The sequence below is a fragment of the Sceloporus occidentalis genome, unplaced genomic scaffold, assembly GCF_023333645.1.
Source record: "Sceloporus occidentalis isolate IW3139 unplaced genomic scaffold, rSceOcc1.0.p SCAF_1, whole genome shotgun sequence".
Taxonomy (NCBI): Eukaryota; Metazoa; Chordata; class Lepidosauria; order Squamata; family Phrynosomatidae; genus Sceloporus; species Sceloporus occidentalis.
This window is the reverse complement of record NW_028316981.1, coordinates 65198204-65219167: the sequence shown is the minus strand read 5'-3', so window position 1 is coordinate 65219167 and position 20964 is coordinate 65198204. Positions and strand designations below refer to the sequence as shown.

The window sequence follows — 20964 nt, the reverse complement described above, 5'->3', positions numbered from 1 at the left end:
GAAGAAGGGTTTAGGGGACTGAAGTGTCATCTGGAGAAGGAAGAGCAGCTTGATCCAACTTAATACAGTATTGGAACGTATGTGTTGCAAGTATTATAGTTTTACTAGTTGTGTATGAAATGTGTGTTTGTGAGAGAATGGGTGGGAACGGGATAATGAAATCCAAGCTCATTTGAATCCACGTTAAACACCTAAGAAAGGGAAAGTCTGTTTTGTGACTTTTGTAGGCGTTTTATTGTTACAGAACTTTACAATTCCTCTTTAGTGTTTTATTTTGTTTTGTCCTTTAAAAAAACTGCTTTCTGGGTTCTGGCTGTTTTCTCTTATTAAATACATTTAAATACTTTGTTTGAATTCTACTTTCTTTTCTATCCATTCTCTTCCCAACATTTTCCCTTTATTGTTCTTTCCTCTTTTTTCCTCCCGCCCTAACTTCCTCCTGATTTCCTCCAGCATCTGTTTCTGGGATTCCCCTTATTCTCCTGCCATCCTTCCAGTCTGAGTTATTCTTGTTCTCCCTGCCTTTCCTTCTCCCAATTGCAGTTTTAATCTTTCCTTTCTTTCTTTCTTTCTTTCTTTCTTTCTTTTATTTTCCTCTTTTTTCCACCAGTCCCAATTATTGCATTCTTTTTTCTAGCCCTCCTTCTTTCTTCCAGCTTCCCTTGCTGCTCTTTCTTCTGTCATCCCTCTCCTCCACACCCTTGCTAGACTTCTTTTCTCCACCCCTTTCTTTCCCCTCTTTTTTTCCTCCCACCCCCCATTGATGCGGAGTGTGCCGATTTTTGCTCCTGTTTTTTTCTGTGTGTAAATGCCCAATTTCTGCTGCTGGCTCTACCTGTCATCCTGTGCTTGTTCTGTCCAGATTAAGCATGAGCCACCAGGGCCAACCTGTTGTTGTCCCATCAGTGACCATGCTCCCTGGGAATGGTAGGAATTATAGTGAATATGACACTTAGAATCAAAATGTACACCCAGCCCTCCGCATTTGTGGCTTTGACTTTTAGAGATGTTATTATTTACAGATTTGATTAACATGTTATCTCTAGGAATATCTAGGTCCTCCAGCACAACTCTGCAGGACGTTGACCATGGAACCATGCTGGAGCAATTCTTTAGGCATTTGTAGGTCCTCCAGTACAATTCTATGGTCTGCTTCTGCTGGGATGTTGACCATAGAGTTGTGTTGGAGGGCGTAGAAATTCCTAGAGATGTTCTCTCAGATAAAACAATTGTTGTTGTTTTGCAGTTTTCCCATTTTTACAGGGGTCCTGTGCCCCTAACCCCAGCGAATGTGGAGGGTTGACTGTATAAACTCACACATATTCCTTTACTATGGAAGTGGACAGCTGTAACCTTCAGATGTTTTTACACTACAACTCCCATCATCTCTTGCCAGTCCACCCAGTGATGAGATAGTGTGGAAGCCATAGTCTAAAAACATCTGAAAAGCCATAGCTGCCCACCCCTGATTTACTAACTAATAGTAATACATAGTTTCAAGACTAGGCTATCAGAACATAATCTCCAATTGTTATTTGGGCAGGAGGGAAATAGGTCTGTCATACAGAAAGCCACTACATATGGTTCACTGCTTATGGGTTTTTTTCCCTTTTACCCAATGAACAGAAACTCTAGTTTATAGTTTTGGTAAAAGGAAGACTGTACATTATAACTGAAGATTTGTACAATCCAACAGAATTCTGTGCTTACCGTAGTTAGTAATATGAATATTATATTATTGTTTCCCAGTAACTATACCAAGGCCACAGCACTGCAGATAAATCAATCAGTGGGTCTTGGTGTTCTGTGCCTTCAAGTCATTTCCAGCTTATGGTAACCCCAAGGAGAACCTATCACAGCATTTTCTTGGAGGGTTTGTTATTGCCTTCCTCTGAGTGGAGCATCTTGCTATGTGGGCTTCCATGGCCAAATAGGGATTTGAACTTCTGGTCCAATACTGAATCCACATTGGCCCTCAATGAATCATACTTCTAACTAAAAGTGGTCAGGGCCTGTACAGCAATAGTCACATGATTGTTGTCTTTCAATTATGATACTTTTATGAATTTTGAAATTCTGGATAAAGAAGACTCAGCCTGTAGTCTCTGTACTGTTCCATCTGGAACAACGTTTAGGTGCTGTATAGGTAAAACTGGCTAATTCTCGTCCAAATAAAAGAGTTTTACCTTTGTTGGACATTAGAAAACTCAAAGCATTAAGTCCCATTCCATTCATTTCCTGTAGTTAATGCTAATAGACTGAGACTTGACTCTTCGTGATTTCTAACCTCCAAGAGAGCATAATATGTATAATGTCAATATGTATGGGATATTAGCTGTTCCTGTAGAAAAACCATCCTCTTTTAGGTTTTCGTTCTCATTCCTAATGAGAGAAGGGTTGAAAAGAAAAGAAAGCCTCTTTCAGATTTGCCACATTATAGTGTCAGGATGTATGCACATCTTAAATTGATTTTGTAAACAAACACTTACTTGTACATTTTTGCAAGATGGGTCCTTGAAAAATTAGCATGATGTTTGGATAGGAAGAAAAATATTTCAAATTCATAGAAACTTGCAAGAAAGTTTTAGGAGCTGATAAATTACAAATATAGATATAGTTCTTCTGTGTGGTCTTTGTGACTCACACATATGGGCTTCCCATTGTCCCTGGGCCGAAGTAAACTCTTGTGTGTGGGTTTATAGTTCATCATTCAAAGAAGCAAAGCTACATGTAAATAATCTGTAAACAGCTATAGCTATAGGTTTTTTCCCTAATTCTGCACAAAGCAAAATGAAATTACATATTTTTTAAAGGGACAAAAACATCAGCTTTTTACTTTCTGAACTTCCCAAAAGTAAAAAGCTGCCGTTTTTGTCCCTTTGGCCTTCACTTTATCTTTGCATTATTTCACTTTGGCAGTAACATTGTGTGAAAAACTTCCCGCATTTGCAGACTTTTTCTAATGTTATTCTAATTTAAATCCTGTTTCTGTTTGGGATTCCATGAGTGTGATAAGGTCCATAATGGCAAAACTGCAGGAGCTTGAGTGGGTGGGCTTTGCCTTCCAGAGGCCATACATGTGTTTCTCCAGGATGGGACTTCAACACACACCTCCTGTTTTCCATTGTGCTGCCCTTTTCACCATGCCAGTTCCTATGGGCATAGTATGAGCTCTCATGCTTACTTAGAAGAGACCCCAGGGGCCATCCAGACCAACCCTCTGCCATGCAAGAATACATAATCAAAGCACCCCTGACAGATGGCCATCCAGCCTCTGTTTGAAAACCTGCAAAGAAGGAGACTCCACCACACTCCAGGACAGCATATTCCACTTACTTCCCTTCACTCTCACTTGCAAAAAAATAAACAACCAAAACCCCTTATTCCTTTCTAATCCATGTGTATCATTAGTATTGTATAGTTGTGTGTAATGGTTGATAACCCCCATTGGGCTCAGATTTCCTGAGAAGCATTTTAATGCTACATGCAAACTATCTGAATCTAGGAGAGCTGGGGATAGAATGTGTTGTGGGCTCAGGTACTAAGAGCCCATATATAAGTGATGCCTATGAACTGTTTAAGGTAGTATCATTGTGATATTCTAGCCATCACTATTCATTATAGGTCCCTTCTATTTGTGGGTAATTTTTTTAAGTGGATGTTGGTCTGTATTCGACTGATTTAAGACTGGCAGTGCAATGCTGAGATGCCGCGGAAGTAGGGTTGCCATATCCCGCCTGGGGGCGGGACTTTCCTGGTTTGGGGCGGGGCCACACGGTCCCGCCCGGTTTGGCCCCGCCCCCAGGACTCCCCCCCCAGCGAGGCCCTGGAGGCAGCTCCACCCCTCCCTCCCCGTGGCTGTGTGCCACCCCCTCCCTGCCTCCCTGCCTGGCTCAGCCTAGAGAGCAGGTCTTCAGGACACCTGCCACTCAGAGCTATTGCCAGCCCACTTGGTATATATGTCTTGCAAAAGACATTACTTTCCAGGTTACAGTGAGGGGAAAAAATGCCATAAATCGTTCATGTTTCACTGGGAGTCTAAATGCCTCATCTTTTAAATGTATACCGCGTCAGTATTCTTGTAATTCTTTATCACAGGATCGTTTTTGAGGCCCTAAACACCTTTACTTGTAATATGCAAATTTCTCCCGAAGCTGACCAATGAGAAAGAAGCAATCAGCCCTTCACTTGGGTTGGTTTTCAATGGCTTGGAAGGAAGAGATTTTGCCTTGCTTGTAAATAGGAAGGGCTTTGGGGTAGCAAAAGGCTGCAGAAATAGTTTGACCACCCCCCCCTTAAACATCCATGGCTCAGTGCTATAGGATTCTGGGAATTGTAGTTTCTTGTGGCACCAGAGCTCTCTTGACAAAAGGAGGCTGAATGGTCCACAGAGCTACAGTTCCCAGGATTCCATAGCCTTGAGGAGAAGGAGAAGGAGGAGGAGGAAGGGTGCCTTGAAGGGCAGAATTGGGGCGGAGGAGGAGGAGGAGGAGGAGGAGGAGGAGGAGGAGGAAAGCTGAGTCAGTGGCCATTAGGTCTGCCTTGGTTTTTTGGGGGTTTTAAATTATTTTTAAAAATATAAAATACTTATTTTATTTTATTTAATTAATTTTTATTATTGCTTGTCTTTATTTTATTTAATTAATTTTTATTATTGCTTGTTTTAGTTTATTAATTTTTATTATTGCTTGTTTTATTTTATTTCATTAATTTTTATTATTGCTTGTTTTATTTTATTTCATTAATTTTTATTATTGCTTGTCTTTATTTTATTTCATTAATTTTTTATTATTGCTTGTTTTATTTTATTTCATTAATTTTTATTATTGCATGCTTTATTTTATTACATTAATTTTTATTATTGCTTGTTTTATTTTATTTCATTAATTTTTATTATTGCTTGTTTTTTATTTTATTACATTAATTTTTATTATTAAATATATACACCCCTGCCTTGTTTTTTTAAATTATTTTTTATTATTAAATATATGCAAGTGCATTTTCTGTGTATTTATGGCGATTTGAATGCTAACAAGTCTGCCTTTCTTGGACAATTATAGTGATGATGATGATGGTGGTGATATTGATATCAACAAGCCTCTGAGGCACGGCCAATGTAACTTGCTATGATTTTTACAAACTCATGCGCAGTGAAGAAAAACCACAGTCCCTTGCCCAAGTACACACTTCTGAGAAGTACAGTTGAACCCGAGGGCAAGTCCATTTCTGCCATCTGTCTAGGAATAATGCCAAAATGTCCTCCATTTTGATCATGCCTAAAAAACATGCATTTATATTAAGATTTGTTTAAAAAAACTCAATTTTTTTGCATGTCCTCCCTTTTTTAAAAAAACGTGTCCTACATTTGAAAATGTTGCCCTACATTTGTCCTACATTTGTCCTGGTTTGGAGGTCCTGACTTATGGCAACCCTACGCGGAAGGGGCTCTTTTGTGGTTTCTTATTTACGTCTGGTAATGTTTAGGATATGAATGTGAAAAATGTCTTGTTCTTGTTGAGAGGGTTGCCTTGACATGTCAAGGCAGCCTGCTGAGAAATTGCCTGACTCCATGAGAGTTCCTGTTGACAGTGTAAGAACACCACAGAGCACTTCTTTTAAAACAAGATTTCTCTAATTTCTTATGCAAAATTTCTCTGTGCATAACTGCTGCCAAAGCACAGGGACACAGCTGAGGCAGATTAATAAGAAAGATGCAATCAACCCATCCAATGCTTCTGGTTTTGGTTCTAAGTACATGCAGCAAAGCAGTGGTCATGGCTTTGTACAATCATACACTACACTGCAGAAAAGATTCTCCTTGCAGATGGAGAAGACGGGAAACATCTTGGCATTTCACAGGCAAGAAGAAAAATTAAGTAGTTTTTCATTCTCTCATGGAAGAACAAGATAAGTGGATATTCACATCTCTCAAGGGATATGGACTCTGGGATCACATTGACATTATAGCAAGTTTAGCACTGCCCATAATATAAGTCCATGTGATTTTTTTTAAAGTTCTCAGCCAGAAAGTTCTGAAGATGTAAGGAAAAATCTGCTTTCCTTTTTATTGAGATTGCCCTGTTTCAATAATGTGGACATATCAATAGCATGTATTCCTGCAGCATTTTCCATTCTCAACCACACTTTTAGATCTTATTTCTAGAAAATAAACCAGATAATAAATGGCAGCTTGTCGGCTATTTCATACAGATTGAAAGGTAGTGCAATAAATAAATAAATAAATAAATAAATAAATAAATAAAAATAAAAGCAACTAAAAGGGTGCAACTACAGTTCTAACAGTTCAGTGCTTTTGTTTTTATAAAATAGTATCTTTCTTTGGTCTTAAATGCTTCGGGATATGTAGACTGGAACTCCATAACTATTTTGGAACATAATAAAGAAAATTACAGAAATCTCAAAAAGAATGTGATGGACTAGTAAGGCTTTCTGTTTGTCATAGATAATTACTTGTTTTGACACTGTGGGCAGAGAAGATTAAAACTAAAGTCCTGGCCATCAGTTTGTCTCAAAGAATGGCTGTATTGTGAACATATTAAGGATTACAGCATCTCACAGATGAAACCTGGGACACTTGTGGCCAAGCAAGTTGGCAAAAAATTATTAATGAAGAAGAAAAGACAAGCTAGGAGAGGATGCAGCGGTTTGTGTTTGTCTGAGCCTATGGGCAAGAACAAAATTCTACCCCATCTTCTCTCCCCAACCCCTCCCCCCCAGTTGAATGGGATTCAAATGTAAAATAAGCATACACATCCTATAATATTGGCTGATGACATCTCGAGATTAAACGAATAGGAAAGTCTCCTTCAGTGCCCTATATATTGAAAGGCCTGGTCACAATGGCAAATCTCTGTAATGCTTTTCATAGCTTTACTATCATAGTAGCTATTCATATAATTTCAGTACCAGGATGGCTGCATCACAATGTGAAGTCAGGCATTGGTAATGTCTGATGACGATAACACCACATTGCCTGCCTCCATGGCCATCTCAAAGTCACCCTTAAAAGTAAAGATTTCTTTCGGATGGCAAGCCAAAACATGGCTTTTTATTAAAGCTTTGAGAAACTAAATCATTCCCAGCATATATATACATGGTTCAAAATTTTATAGTTTTTAAAGTATTAATTGTTACTCTGTTTAATATAGTTTTATATTATTTGAATTATTTGTGCTTTTATTCTCAATATGTTTTAAGATGTTTAAATTATACGCAGCCCTGTGATAAAAGGTGGGACAGAAGTGCTTTAATAAAAATAATTTATTTAAAAGATGATGGATTCCACATAGATGACTTCCCAGATGCAATATATGTGAACATAGCATCTAGTATCCTCTATCCCCAATTTTTCCTCCTCCTCACAAAGCTGAACTGACTTGTACCACAGCAGTATCCCAATGAAACCTTAGAGTTTGGTGAAGTTGCTAAGAAAGTCCCTAAAGACCCCTTCAGTAAGCATCCAAATTTCCAGGATTCCCAGGAGAATGAGAAATGTCCTCCCTTTTGTCTCTTTGAGCTGTTATTCCAAATTTGCTTTAGAAATTTCTAGAGCAAAACTGAACAAACTGCTGAAAGAAAGTATTGTATGATGTATGTCTCATGTGTCTGCTTAGTACTTTACTCAAGTGTCTTAATCGGATCAGATTCTTCTAACCTGCTCCCCAGATATGTTTACTCATGAGAAAATTCACTAATTTCAATGCCTCCCCCTCCCCCATAAATACATTAGGATTTTAAACTTTAAGGCATACCCAGACTCACCCAGGCCACAAAGTTCATCAGCTGCCTCAGCAGTGGCACTAGCTACTGTGAAGTGTTTGCATATGTCACAGAGGAAGTTAAAAGTTGACATAAGCCTCTCCTCCATATTCCTACAGTTATAGTTGATAAAACATTGCTGATTTAAAAAAAAACAATTTTTGGGCAGAAGGACAGAGAAGTGTTACCTGGTTCAAAGTAAATAGAACCAATCCAGTTTTTATTATGTAAAGGTACAAAGTCCACTCATGCTGATAGGTTCCAAGTTCAAAAGAAATAACCAAGCAAAGTAAAATTTTAAAACAGATTATTTTTAATCGAATCTTCAATTTATTAATTTTAAATACACACACACACACACACAGAGTTAGGTCCTCTAATTGAACAGTAGTCTTTTGGGGAGGGCAGAGCAGTTACCTGAAAAACTGGTTTGGAAGAATGGTGGAGAGTGTATGTGCAAAGGTTCCTTCTTTAAATCTCACCAGTTACCATTAGAATTCAGAGACATAGTTGTGTTAATCTCGAATATCAGTATGCAAAGTGATTTTGTAGTTCCTTTGAGACTAACTGGGAGAAAGAAACAAGGCCTCAAACAGACAGCCCAAAAGGCTACTGTCGGGCCGCGTTCGAGGTGTGGTGTTCAGATTATGCACGCTCCAAAGGTGGCCGGAAGCCGTCCCAGGCGCATATCATCTGGGAAGAACCAGCCCAGTTCAGACTTGGTTCGAGACTGCTGCCGTGGCCCAGATTGGGACCAGGCACATGCAACTGCCATGGTCCTGAGGCAAACAGCAGTGGCACAGTCCCAGGACAGACCTTTTGCATTGTTTGCTTTGACCCTAAATTGGTGGCATAAGGTTTTGTAGACATAGTTTGCATAGTTAGCCTTAGGTAAACCAGCTTGCCTCTGCCACAAATTTTTCAGTAGGTTGTATCATTGCTGGGTTGCCTTGAAAATTTGTCGTAAAGGTTGCTGAGATAAATGTTTGATGGGCATGAAGTACACTGTATGAATCGTTGGGTTTTAGAAAAATGTTATTAGAATCTTTTCTGACTTTTCTATCCTGGTTATTGAATCATAGTATCATATAATTATAGAGTTGGAAGAGACCACAAGGGCCATCTAGCCTGACTCCCTGCCATACAGGAATACATAATCAAAGCACTCCTGACAGACGGCCCTCCAGCCTCTGTTTAAAAACCTCCTAAAAAGGAGAGTGTTTTCAACTCAGGATGTTCTTCCTAATGTTTTGATGGAATCTCTTTTCATTTAGTTTGAACCCATTGCTTCATGTCCTAGCCTCTGGAGCAGCAGAAAACAAGCTTGCTCCATCTCTGCTTTACCATGACCTGGAATAGTTTTACAGTTTCAGACTTCAAGACTAGAGATTCCTAGGCTAGATGGACATTGGGGGAAAACAACAGAGTTCTTTTTCATGCCGACAGCGAAATGGATGAAACATATAACCCAGCAGTATTTTTTCAGACTGACATGCATCCTCACAGGTTTAGGGAGGAGTCACTTCTAAGAAGCTCTTCCACTAGAGATACTTTTCACTTTTTAAACTGGGGATGCTGACAACTGTCTGTGGGACCTTTTCTCTGGTAAGAATAGCATGTGCATTCCTACTGAACCAAACACTCTCCACACTTCATCAGGGCAGTGGGAACAAAATCCCATGATAACAGAGAACATCTTTCCTCAACCTGGAATTTTACAGACATGTTTAACCACAGCTACAACTTTGCCTAGCCTGCCCTCAATGAAGTGATGGGAGTCATAGTCCCATGTATCTGGAGGACTTTGAGTTTTGGAAGGTTAGACTAGAGGATGCTGATTATGTAAGAATCCATTTCAGTTATAATGACAAGGGATTGTGAATACATGTAAGGTGTATCATCATCCATCTGCCAACACCTGTATTTAGGAGCTGGTTTCCCATCCAGTGAGTATGGATTCCAAGTAAACAATGACGTAATAACTATAGGAGCCCTAGTGGTGCAGTGGTTAAATGCCTGTACTGCAGCCACTCACTCAAAACCACAAGGTTGTGAGTTCATGACCAGCAAAAGGGCTCAAGCTTGACTCAGGCTTGCATCCTTCTGAGGTCGCTAAAATGAGTACCCAGATTGTTGGGGGCAAATTAGCTTACAGTTGTAAACCACTTAGACACTGCTTAGGCGGTATGAAGCGGTATACAAATGAAGCTTGTTTGTTTGTTTGTTTATATTGAACACAATCTATATGGTAGACCTCCCACACAATACTCATCTCAGTAAATGGGAGTTATATGAAATGACAGTGGTGAACTACTTTATGCCTGTTGCTTTCTAGGTTATCCAGCAACAACTTAAATACATTTTTCCTCTCCTGTACATGATGAAGAAATGCCTAACATACTTGGTTCATTAAAAAAAAAAGTACACTAAATGCACAAAAATAAGTACCCTTAATATGTATATTTGCATATTGCATTCATGCAGCAAATAATGGAAGGGAAAATCTGCTAGTAGTTTTGTTCATCATAGGACATATGTGATGGAAATTTTTCATTAAGGGTGCTTATGTACAGTAAAGTTCATTAGTGGAGTTTCACTATGTGACATTAGTTGTGCCTCATCTTCTGAAAAGTGTTCTGAAATGGGCCAGTAATATATACATTTGGAGCACTTCTGGCAAGATGATAACAGCAACTAAAGATAATGCAACAAAATATCAGCATCCACAACTTTTGCCACATTTGAATTTATATAGATGCATGGGGGGGGGGGGGACAAATAACAATAACTACATCGTATCCTATGCAAATTGTATTGAAGAGATGGTACTGCAGTGTAAGACCAGAGTGAGATGGTTCTTTATTTTTTTTTCTATTTTGTGTTTTTGAGTAATTGAAATCATATATATGTATATAGTGTGTGTGAATGGGTATATAATGTCTTGTTTTTCCATAACAACACTGCACTTGAGACAGCTAACAGGGTTGTTTTGCAGTATAACTAAAACAGTCATAAACAATATAAAGAACAGGAACAGTTTCAAATAAGAAAAAGATTCTACTGTAGATAAATGAAAATCACTAGTCAACGTAAAAACCATAGCCAATTAAAATTATATGAATCTGCCATTTAAAAAGAAAAAGAAATCCCACTGGGTGTTTTTCAATCCAGTCCTTTCTGGATTGGTTTCATTTCCTTTCCATATCTGTATTTTCCTCACTGTTCATTTGACCTTTGGTCTTTCCCACTATTCCTTTGCCAGTACATAAGTTTATTTTAGCCACCGGTATTAACATTTTTCTCCCTAAACTCTTGAGTCTCATCCTTATTTTTCTTTTTCTTGCAGGGTTTACAATGGTTGATACAGAAATGCCGTTTTGGCCCATGAACTTTGGAATTAGCCCTGTAGACCTTTCAGCAATGGATGAACATTCCCATTCCTTCGACATAAAGCCCTATACTACTGTTGATTTTTCCAGCCTTTCTTCACCACATTATGAGGACCTTCCTCTGGCAAGAACCGACCAGATGGCCATTGACTACAAATATGATGTGAAGTTTCAAGAGTGCCAAAGTAGGTTGGATTTTTATGGCTTGGATGGTTTAACTTTTGGGGAATGTTTGTAGCTCTTTCACTTTCAGATACATATGGAAAACAAAATAGTTTCAGCTTTAGTTTAAACAAGATATAGTATAAATAAAGTATGCAAAATATGTTTTATTTTTCAGGGAATAGAATAATGTGATTATATGAGGGAAGAGGGCTTACTTTGAATCAGTCATTAGTTTTAATACTTCTACTCTTCATCTGGGTAATGGTAATGTGTTCATAAGGCATGACTGAGGAACTAGTGACACTAAAGACATTTCTGGACTGTACCATACAGCATCCCTTACCAACACCCATGTTGAATCCAATAACATCTGTAGGGGCCATTCCTGAAGAATAGCTTGTCTTCATACTCTTTCCTAAATGGCAGGAAATTTGTCTTTTTGCTACAACAGTTGATTGATCATATATTTATCAGCAGCTCAGCCATTTTACTAAGCAGCTCTTTGATTCACAAGGCATTTTAGTACTGTTGACAAAGAGTATTACATGGAGATATAAAAAAAAATTACACTTGCTCATTAGTGGATTAAAAATAATCCTCTGGTTCTCCAATGGCAATAATTAACAAAGGGTACAGCTACCACTGAGTGAATTAATTTCAGTTTAGTTTGTTGTTAAAAATATGTTATCAGCAATATGAGTAAGGCAATGGCAACCCCCTTCTGAATATATCTTGCCAAGAAAATCCTGCAATAAGTTCACCTTAGTTCAGAAATGACTTGGAAGCCCACAGCAACAACAACAACAATATGAGTAAATGAAAACTGATTTCTGAACAGTTGGCAGCTGGCGGGTCCCATGTAAATGGGCCACTGAATCCACTCTGTCTTTAGTTTGAAGTTTAAAGGAGCGGTCTAAGATCTGAACTTGCTTTGGGGAAAGAGTTCAGTACCTTGGATACTCCTTTAACCCAATGCAGATTCACCACCCAACTGATATGGAAGCCTCCAGGTGTGGCCTATTATATGGTAATAACATGAAATATATCCATTTGCCATTACAATCCAGCACTTTCCACAACAATCTCTTTCTGATTCTCAAAAGTGATGTACATGCATAATCTGAATTCCCTACAGCAAACTTGAAATATATTGTGCCAGTATCATTCTGCTGGGGATTAGCTGGAAGAATAGTGGTTTAAACACGAATCCAGCATTTGTTTCTCACAGTAGCCTATCAGATTTCTGTGAGAAGCTGACAAGCAAAACATGGATGCAAAAGCACCCTTCTGCTTATGTTCTCCCGCAGCTAGTATTAAGACATGTATCGTCTCTCCTTTTACTCATTTTTTTTTTACTAATATAGGAAGCCCCAATTTGATCAGTTTGGTTTTTCCACGCCTTTTCTTTTCTTTACACATGTACACCAGATATGAGAAATATGTAATTAAGTGATGGAAATTAGAAGATGATAGGGGGAAAAAAAGAATGCATTCAGAATTGGCAAATATGGTTAGAGATAACATACATTTCAAGGTTATAGTTATTTCCTCTTTTACAACCTTCCTTTTGTACAGATGCAATCAAGATGGAGCCTCCATCTCCACCATACTTCTCAGAAAAAGTTCAAATGTATAATAAACCTCATGAAGACACCTCCAGTTCTCTCATGGCCATTGAATGCAGGGTGTGTGGAGACAAAGCTTCTGGGTTTCATTATGGAGTGCACGCATGTGAAGGCTGCAAGGTAGGTAGACTTAAACAATTTAGAAAGTTACTGGAAAACCACTTATTCATGATTCTTTCTTCATCATTATCAGATATGTTAGAACACCTTGCATGTGATGATTTATTTTTTAATTTAACTTGTAACTTAGTGATACAGGTAGGGCTGGACATTGGGTGGCACTCAAAGGACCTTGAAATATCTATGCAGAGAGCAGCAAGTGTTGCGTGCAGCAAACAGGCCCACATCCAATCTAGGCCACCATGGGCATGCCAGCAACATGGACATGCTAGATCCCCACACCATCCTTTCATCATCTTCTTTTTCAAAACAATTTATAATCAGAGGATTATAGATTTCATTGTGCATGGTTACAGATGCTCATAGCATTATTAATTTTTCTTTACAAATATATTACAACAAAATGATGCTTTGTTGATGGCTCCGAGTCATCATGTTTGCATCAGAGCAGTAGAAGCAAATTCAGTTTTATTTTTGTAGTCATTTTGGTGCTATGATTTAAATTACTTTAAAATGCAAAACTACACATGTTGATATCATATATTTTTAAAATCAGATTTGGTGTAAAGTTTGTTTGCTTGCTTGCCTAACCATACCAGAAGTGTAGATGTAATTCTGATACACAGAATGGTGCGTGAGGACAGAGAAGTGCCACAAGCAACACATGGCCTCTAAGGATGGGGAGCACATAAAACCTTTAAGCCTGTGGTTTAAAATTACGTAACTGCAATACTGATGAAGCTATATTTCATCTGTGCTAATCTTGTTTTAACAAACAATGTACTCATTTCCTTTTAGCTAACAAGCAGATCCCAGTTTGGACTCTGCAGTTCTGAAAGCAGCATTAATTAAAGTGTGTGTCTGTGTGTATGTGTGTGTAAAGGTTTTAGGAAAAGCATGTGCCTCAAGATCTGCAGGGGAGGACTTTCCCTCAGTCCCACTACCTTCGCAGGTGCTGTTGGTGAGGACAAAAAGAGAGCTTTCTCTTTGGCTTCTCCCAGGCTCTGGAACTCCCTTCCATGGGAGGTCCGGTTGGCCCCCTCCCTGCTCTCTTTCTGACAGCAGGTGATGGTTTGCTTTTTTTACTGAAGAGGCATTTGGCGATGGCAAATAAATGCAGTGCATTTTTATTTTATTATGTTTTAAATGTATTTAAATGCTTTTTAATTTATGTTTTAAATCAAAGGTAGTTTAATTTTAACTTTTGCATTAAGAGTTTTTTTAAAAAATGTGTTTTAGGGGGATTGCTTACCACCTTGGGTCTCACACTGGGGAAAAGGCAAGATATAAATTAGATAGATAGATAGATAGATAGATAGATAGATAGATAGATGGAAGTCAGGTTTGGAGAAACCAGCCAAATACATAAATGTCCTTATAAGAAGTATAAGAAGAAATTGTTTGATTCTAAAAGAAAACTAAGAGACGCATGGAAGAGGAATTATAATATTCAAAAAGCAAATATTATGCAGGAATTACAGTAGTCCTTGTGATTCAGAGCCTCTGAAATAATTAAAAATTGTTCCTAAAAGGATGTACCTCACCAAACACTGAAAGCTGTTCAGGCACCCACTTTTCTGTATGTGTTTTTTACTTAAAATGCAGAAATTCTTTCTATAAAGGTCTAGCAAATCATTTTTCTTACCCGTTATAATTTAACACAGTTTAAAATTCCAAATACTAGGTGGGAGATTGTTCTTGCAAAGTTATAATAGCATAGACAATAGCATAGACAATAGCAAAGTTATAATAGCATAGACAATAGCAAATATAGCTACCTTCTTTCTTCCCCTATTATCCTACATCTGACAACTTTGTTACTTGGGGTGGTGTTATCACAACTACAATCATAAACATATCCATCAGGAAGTAAGCTCCCTTGAAACCAAGAGGAAATACTTTAAAATAAACAGAAACGTATCTTATGAAATACTAAACTGTTCTGTACAAATCTTTGAGCAATCAGAGTTTATAAAATTCAAATAATTGTTCTTTATATCTTCTAGCACAACATTAAAAGAAGTATAATTGGTTTAAAATGAGGCCCTCTCCATGAGGCCAGAAATGGGGAAAAAATTATGATTAATGTTTTCCCCCATCCCTTTATTCCTATTGAAGGGCTTCTTTCGTAGAACAATCCGGTTAAAGTTAATCTATGATCGGTGTGACCTCAACTGTCGCATTCATAAGAAAAGCAGAAATAAATGTCAGTACTGCAGATTCCAGAAATGTCTGGCAGTTGGAATGTCACACAATGGTGAGTATATAGCTGTTATCTTTTTACATATGTGTAGTACAGACATAGTGACTTGAAAGGTATTAATATTCATTTTGATCTAGCATTTAAGGATCAGAAACAAGTTCAGCATGTGTAACTGATCAGTCAGTGTTGGGCCATTTCCTGAACCTAAAAAGTTACTTTCTGGTTTACCATTTCGAGAATCCCCTAGGCAACATGGCCAAAGATTTTCCTAACTCTGGCCATTAGTTTACTGATTGCATTCTATGCAGGACAATCTTGCCCACTTCTGAAATTTGTGGAATCCATGTATGAGTTGCTTACTTGAACAAAAGTTCAGCATGGTAGTCTGATTCCATGCAATAAACAGTTGGTATCCAGACCTATTTTAATAAATATTATACACAGGCACTACACATTTGAAACAGTCACAAAGATGTCCATTAGACTCAGAACAGAATTTGAAGCTGAAGAAACAAGCAACAGCTTCCCAACTTATGAGACCAAAGGCCTGTGTTATCCACCATTTTGTTTTTATAGTGAATCCTGGATGCATCTGGGAAATCCACAAGCAGGACATAAGTACAAACAGTATCCTTGATGAATTATTCCCCAACAGCTGATATATAGAATAATATGGCCTGTAGTTCTGGAGGTGATGCATAGTCATCACAAATAGTATAGCCTTTGGACAGTTTTATATTCATGGTAATAGACCTAAGCATTGCATGACAGAGTGAGCTCCCATCATTAGTCCCAGCTTCTGCCAACCTAGCAGTTTGAAAGCATGTAAAAGTGCAAATAGATAAATAGGTACTACTTTGGTAGGAAGGTAGCAGCGTTCTGTGCAGACATGCTGGCCACATGACCATGGAGTCATCTTTGACAATGCTGGCTCTTCGGCTTAGTAATGGAGTTGAACACCAGCCCCCTACAGTCAGGCACAAACTTTACATTCTAATAGACATGTTACACAGAGCAAAGCTGGTTTTGCTGTAAAATAGACTATCAAGAGGGAAGGCTCGTCTATCTCACAACTACAAAAAGTGTACCTATGTGATCCTGTTTTCCCATGCACCTATTATTATTATTATTATTATTATTATTATTATTATTATTATTTTCAGTGGGATTCAAAGCAGCTTAACAACATATTTAAAAACAATACAAATTAATAATTATTTATTGTTGTTAACTGCACTGAAGTCAGCCCCAGCTCATGGTGTCCCTGTGGATGAGACAACTCCAAGCCTCCCTATCCTCCACTGCTCTGCTTAGGCAGATTCAAGCCTGTGACCTCCCTGATTGTTTCCAGCCATCTGGCATGCAGTCTTCCTCTCTTTCTACCAATTTACTGTCTTTTCTAATAAGTCATGCTTCTCATGAAAGGTCATTAATGAAAGTATAACTATGAGAGTTATTTAAAAAGCAGTTAAACAATTTATAAAGTTAAAATGTTAAAAACATTAAAATTTGTTAAAGGGCCTTAAAAACAGACCTTAGAAACAGCACTGCACAGCATTAGAACCTCACCCTAAACAGTTTCTAAATGCCTCTATTCATTTTTATCCCAGTCACACTTTACATTGTTTGATGTATTACTAAAACGTTTTAGGTGCACAGCTGAAAATCTTATGTGGGCCCATAAACCAGTTCACATGAGTGATGAGAGTCTTCTCAAGCAAGGCAGCTGAGCAGGAAATTGTATGAGCCTAGGTTCCTCAAAATAGGGAACCCAGTGTGATTACTGTGGCATTATTTGGATCCTTGAAATTACAAAAACTGAAGCCAGAGTATGTACATGATTGAGTGCTAGTTTGCAAAACAGTGCAGCTAAAAAAATGTAAAGAAGTGTGATCATTTTGCAAGACAGCTGGAAGAGATCTACAGTTATCAGCAATATGCTAGATGGTATTTTGCTTGCTGTGTCTGTTGTACACAAGCAATGTTTATCATTCTTTATGTTCCCATCACTACTGCTGTTGTTCTTTTGCTTTGCCCTGTTATCTTTTACTATGTTCTACCATGCTGTATATGTCTATGTCTTAGGCACAAATCTAAGAAGTTCTATCCTTATTTCCAGTGTATTTCAATGCATGACATCTTGGCATTACCCAAAATATATAAACTAAGCATCTAACAAATTTGGGTACAAATTATTCTACAGGTTAAGTCTTCTTTATCCATGCTTGGGACCAGACGTGTTTCGGATTTTGGAGTTTTTCGTATTTTGGAATATTTGCACGTACATAGTAAAATATTTTGGAAATGGGGGCCATGTCTAAACATGAAATTCATTAATTTTGTATACACCTTATACACTGAAGATCATTTCATAATATTTTAATAATTTGGGGGCATGAAACAAAATTTGAGTAGATTGAACCATTAGAAAGTAAAGGTATCACTATCTCAGCCACTCATCTGGATAATTTTGGATTTTGGAATGTTTTGGATTTCAGGATCCCAAATAAGGGAGATTCAACCTGTATACGCAGAAGCTCTCCGGTGTTTTTTTCCTTCTGATTATTTTGTCTGAATGTTTCCCATCAGTTACAGGTGATAAATTACACAGTAACTTTGTTGTACATGTCTAAATCATTAGAACTTGTAATTTCTACTTTTCCAGTTTTTGGATAAATATGGACAAAATAAGCCTAAATTATAACACTAAGCAAAGGCTATACATGAGAATATCCATGCATATACATGGCTCATGGTCAACCACTGCATAAATGTGTGCCTTGGAAAACTACTCTGTTGTCTAGGTTACGGTTCTCCTCTACTTCCCTGATCCCCTTTCCTTCTTTTCCATTGCAACATTTCCATCAAACTGCACTGGCTTTTGCTCGCTTGGTTATTTGCATATTATTTTAGTAATCAGACTTGTGTAATCACTGCATTTTCCTTGTTATCCGTCTCGTGGCCCTTTTTTGTTTCTGACTCATTTGCTGCTTTGCATCAAATGATAAGAGGTATATTTTAAAATGTGGTGAGTGACTAATAAACTAACATCAGACTCCTTACTTCATCTGCCTGAGGAAGCCTTCCTGTGAAAAGGATCTCAAATGGAAATCTGTAGCTGAACATGCATAAGTACTACTAACACTGGTAATTTTAAATTATGAGATAATGTTTCATATTCCATTCTACTTGAGGTGACAGGATGGAAATTTATGATACTGTATTAGTCTCACGTAATTTTTAATGAAGAAAAATGTTTCTGGTAATGTGAGAAACTCATGCCAAGGAATGAAAAAGTATCTTGGGAAGGTGGCTAATTGTTTCCAAATTATGACAACCGTATGGCCATGAACGTATCATGGAATTTTCTTTGAAAGATTTGTTCAGAGGAGTTTTGCCATTATTATTATTATAATTGGCCCGTTCTAGACGGGCCTTTAATACGCCCCCGTCACATGCTAGGGGTTGGCCGAGGACCTAGCATCCATACCGGCCTCACCCCTAGCACATGATGGGGGCGTAAAAATGGCGGCGCCCTATACACAAGGCCGCCACCATTTTTACTTGCCAGATGCTTAGGGTCCGCATGTCCCCCCTGCGCTTGCGATGTCACGAGTGTGCCATTTGCATTTTAAATATTAATACATATTAACATTCAAACAATTAAATATAGCAAACACCAAATTAAAATAAACATTGGATAACAATCATGTAATTTCTGGGGATGCTTCCCTGAACAGTAATGTCTTTAACTCAGTTTTAAAGCTGGTCAAAGAGGTGATCACCCATGCTAGTGGGGGGGAAAGAGGTTCCAGGAGTGAGGGGTAGCAAGTGAAAAGATGTGGATCTGGGATGGAGAAGCCTTTCTCTGCGACTGAGAACATGTGACTTGCTTAAGGTCTCCCAATGGGTTTCATGGCCAAGCCTGGAACCAAACCCTTGTTTCCAGAGTTGCAGTTCAACTCTCAAACCATCAGGGAGGCAGGGACATAGCCAGGATTTTGGGAAGGGGAGGTCCAGACTAAGTGCCACCATTATATTGGGTCTTGGGCGTGGCGGCACACACCATTCATTGTATCTAATGGAAGGAGGGTCCGGACCCCACGGACCCCTCCCCCCTTGGCTACGTCCCTGAGAGAGGGTAAAATAAGCCAAAGTGTAATGACAAGTTATATGGAGAAAAGCAGAAGATCTGGTGGGTTTGTGTTAGCTGGTGACATCTGCTGTCATGTCACTTCTCCAAAGAGAATTATGGGTTATGATGTTGAAAAATTCTTGGCCAGAATTACACTGTTCTATGACAAGCAGCACCAGAAGTGTTGGAGGGGGGTCTAGTGTGAACTGTAAAGTAGGTAATAATTTTGCCCTTTTGTAAGCAGGTAAAATCCTTTTATTAAGGCATTTGTTCCACATGAACACCATTACTTTTCCATTTCTTGAGTTGTTGGTAATTGTCATCAAGTCAGCTTTGACTTATGGCAACCATATGAATGAGAGACATCCAAGAGCATCTTGTTATTGACATCCCTACTCAGATCTTGCAAATTCAGGACCATGGCTTCCTTAACTGAGGCTACATCCATACTGCAGAAATAATCCAGTCTGATACCACTTTAACTGGCAAAACTCAATGCTATGAAATTGTTGGAATTGTAGTTTGTTGTGGCAGAAGAGCTCTCTGAATATTTCACAAAACTTCATCTTATAGAACCTTTGTCACATGCCCCTAGGTTTTACCCTTGACTTATTCACGAGTCATATCAAAATCTATAACTGGCCCAAAACCTGCCCTCGACTTGAAGTCGATATAGTTGAGTATATACAGTATATAGCACCGTGAAAACTACACATCGACTGAATCTAGGGAAATCAACTACCCAAGGCTCAAGGACTGCACAAACTCTTTATAGGGCTACACTCACCATGCCCCAACCTCTGATTTTAAAATAAATTGTTAAACTTTATTTTAAATGACTCAGAATTCATCCCTGTGCCCTCTAAGGGAGCATGGGAGGCAGTTTGGCAATCCTTTGGGCCTTCCATGGGTTGTTCTATGCCAAAGAAATGCTTTAGAAACAGAAAGTCAAACAAAAATCACAGTTCACTTTCTGCTTGTTTGTTTTTTTAAGACCTCTCTCAGGCTTAAAATAGCTGAGGAGATAGCAGCAAAACATAGCAAAAGTATGCTGTGCACCTACTAGAGAGTTTGACACATGTTGACTTTTTCCCAAAAAAAGTTTTCCAAAAAAAAGAAAGAAAGAAAGAAAGAAAGAAAGAAAGAAAGATTTTGGGAGGTTGAGGGAGTTATTTGGGGTGGGGGATAATGTCACATCCGAGCTGCACTTTCCTCATCTCTGGACTAAATGATTCCAGGTTGCCTGAAAGGATTATTTTGTACAGAAGAAAATGGTGCCAGAGATTAGCAGAGACGTGGAATGCAGGGCAACAAATAGATGCAAAAAGAAAAAAAGGGAAATTGTATATTGGGGGCTTTCTCAACGCACATTCTATGTTTTTTACATCTCCAGTTTTTAATGGGGAAAAAATCACCAAAACCTGACTTGTTTGATTCTTACATATCCAATGGCCCATTTCCCAGAAGATTGGTTGTGGTTCTGGCACCCAGATGTAATATCTTGTGCAGTTCTTGAGCTGTGGGGGTACTATGATGCAAAACAGTCAT

At 38.3% G+C, this 20964-nt stretch overlaps 1 protein-coding gene across 1 annotated transcript in view; it reads left to right on the top strand.

The window, feature by feature from the left end:
- Positions 1-20964, top strand: part of PPARG (peroxisome proliferator activated receptor gamma) — a 96832-nt gene that overhangs the window by 45863 nt on the left and 30005 nt on the right. Inside the window, exons 2-4 of the mRNA XM_089499021.1 lie at positions 11126-11353; positions 12909-13078; positions 15197-15335. Of these exons, the coding sequence (XP_089355147.1) occupies positions 11134-11353; positions 12909-13078; positions 15197-15335 (529 nt within the window). The 5' untranslated portion in view covers positions 11126-11133. The remainder of the gene's footprint in view (positions 1-11125; positions 11354-12908; positions 13079-15196; positions 15336-20964) is intronic.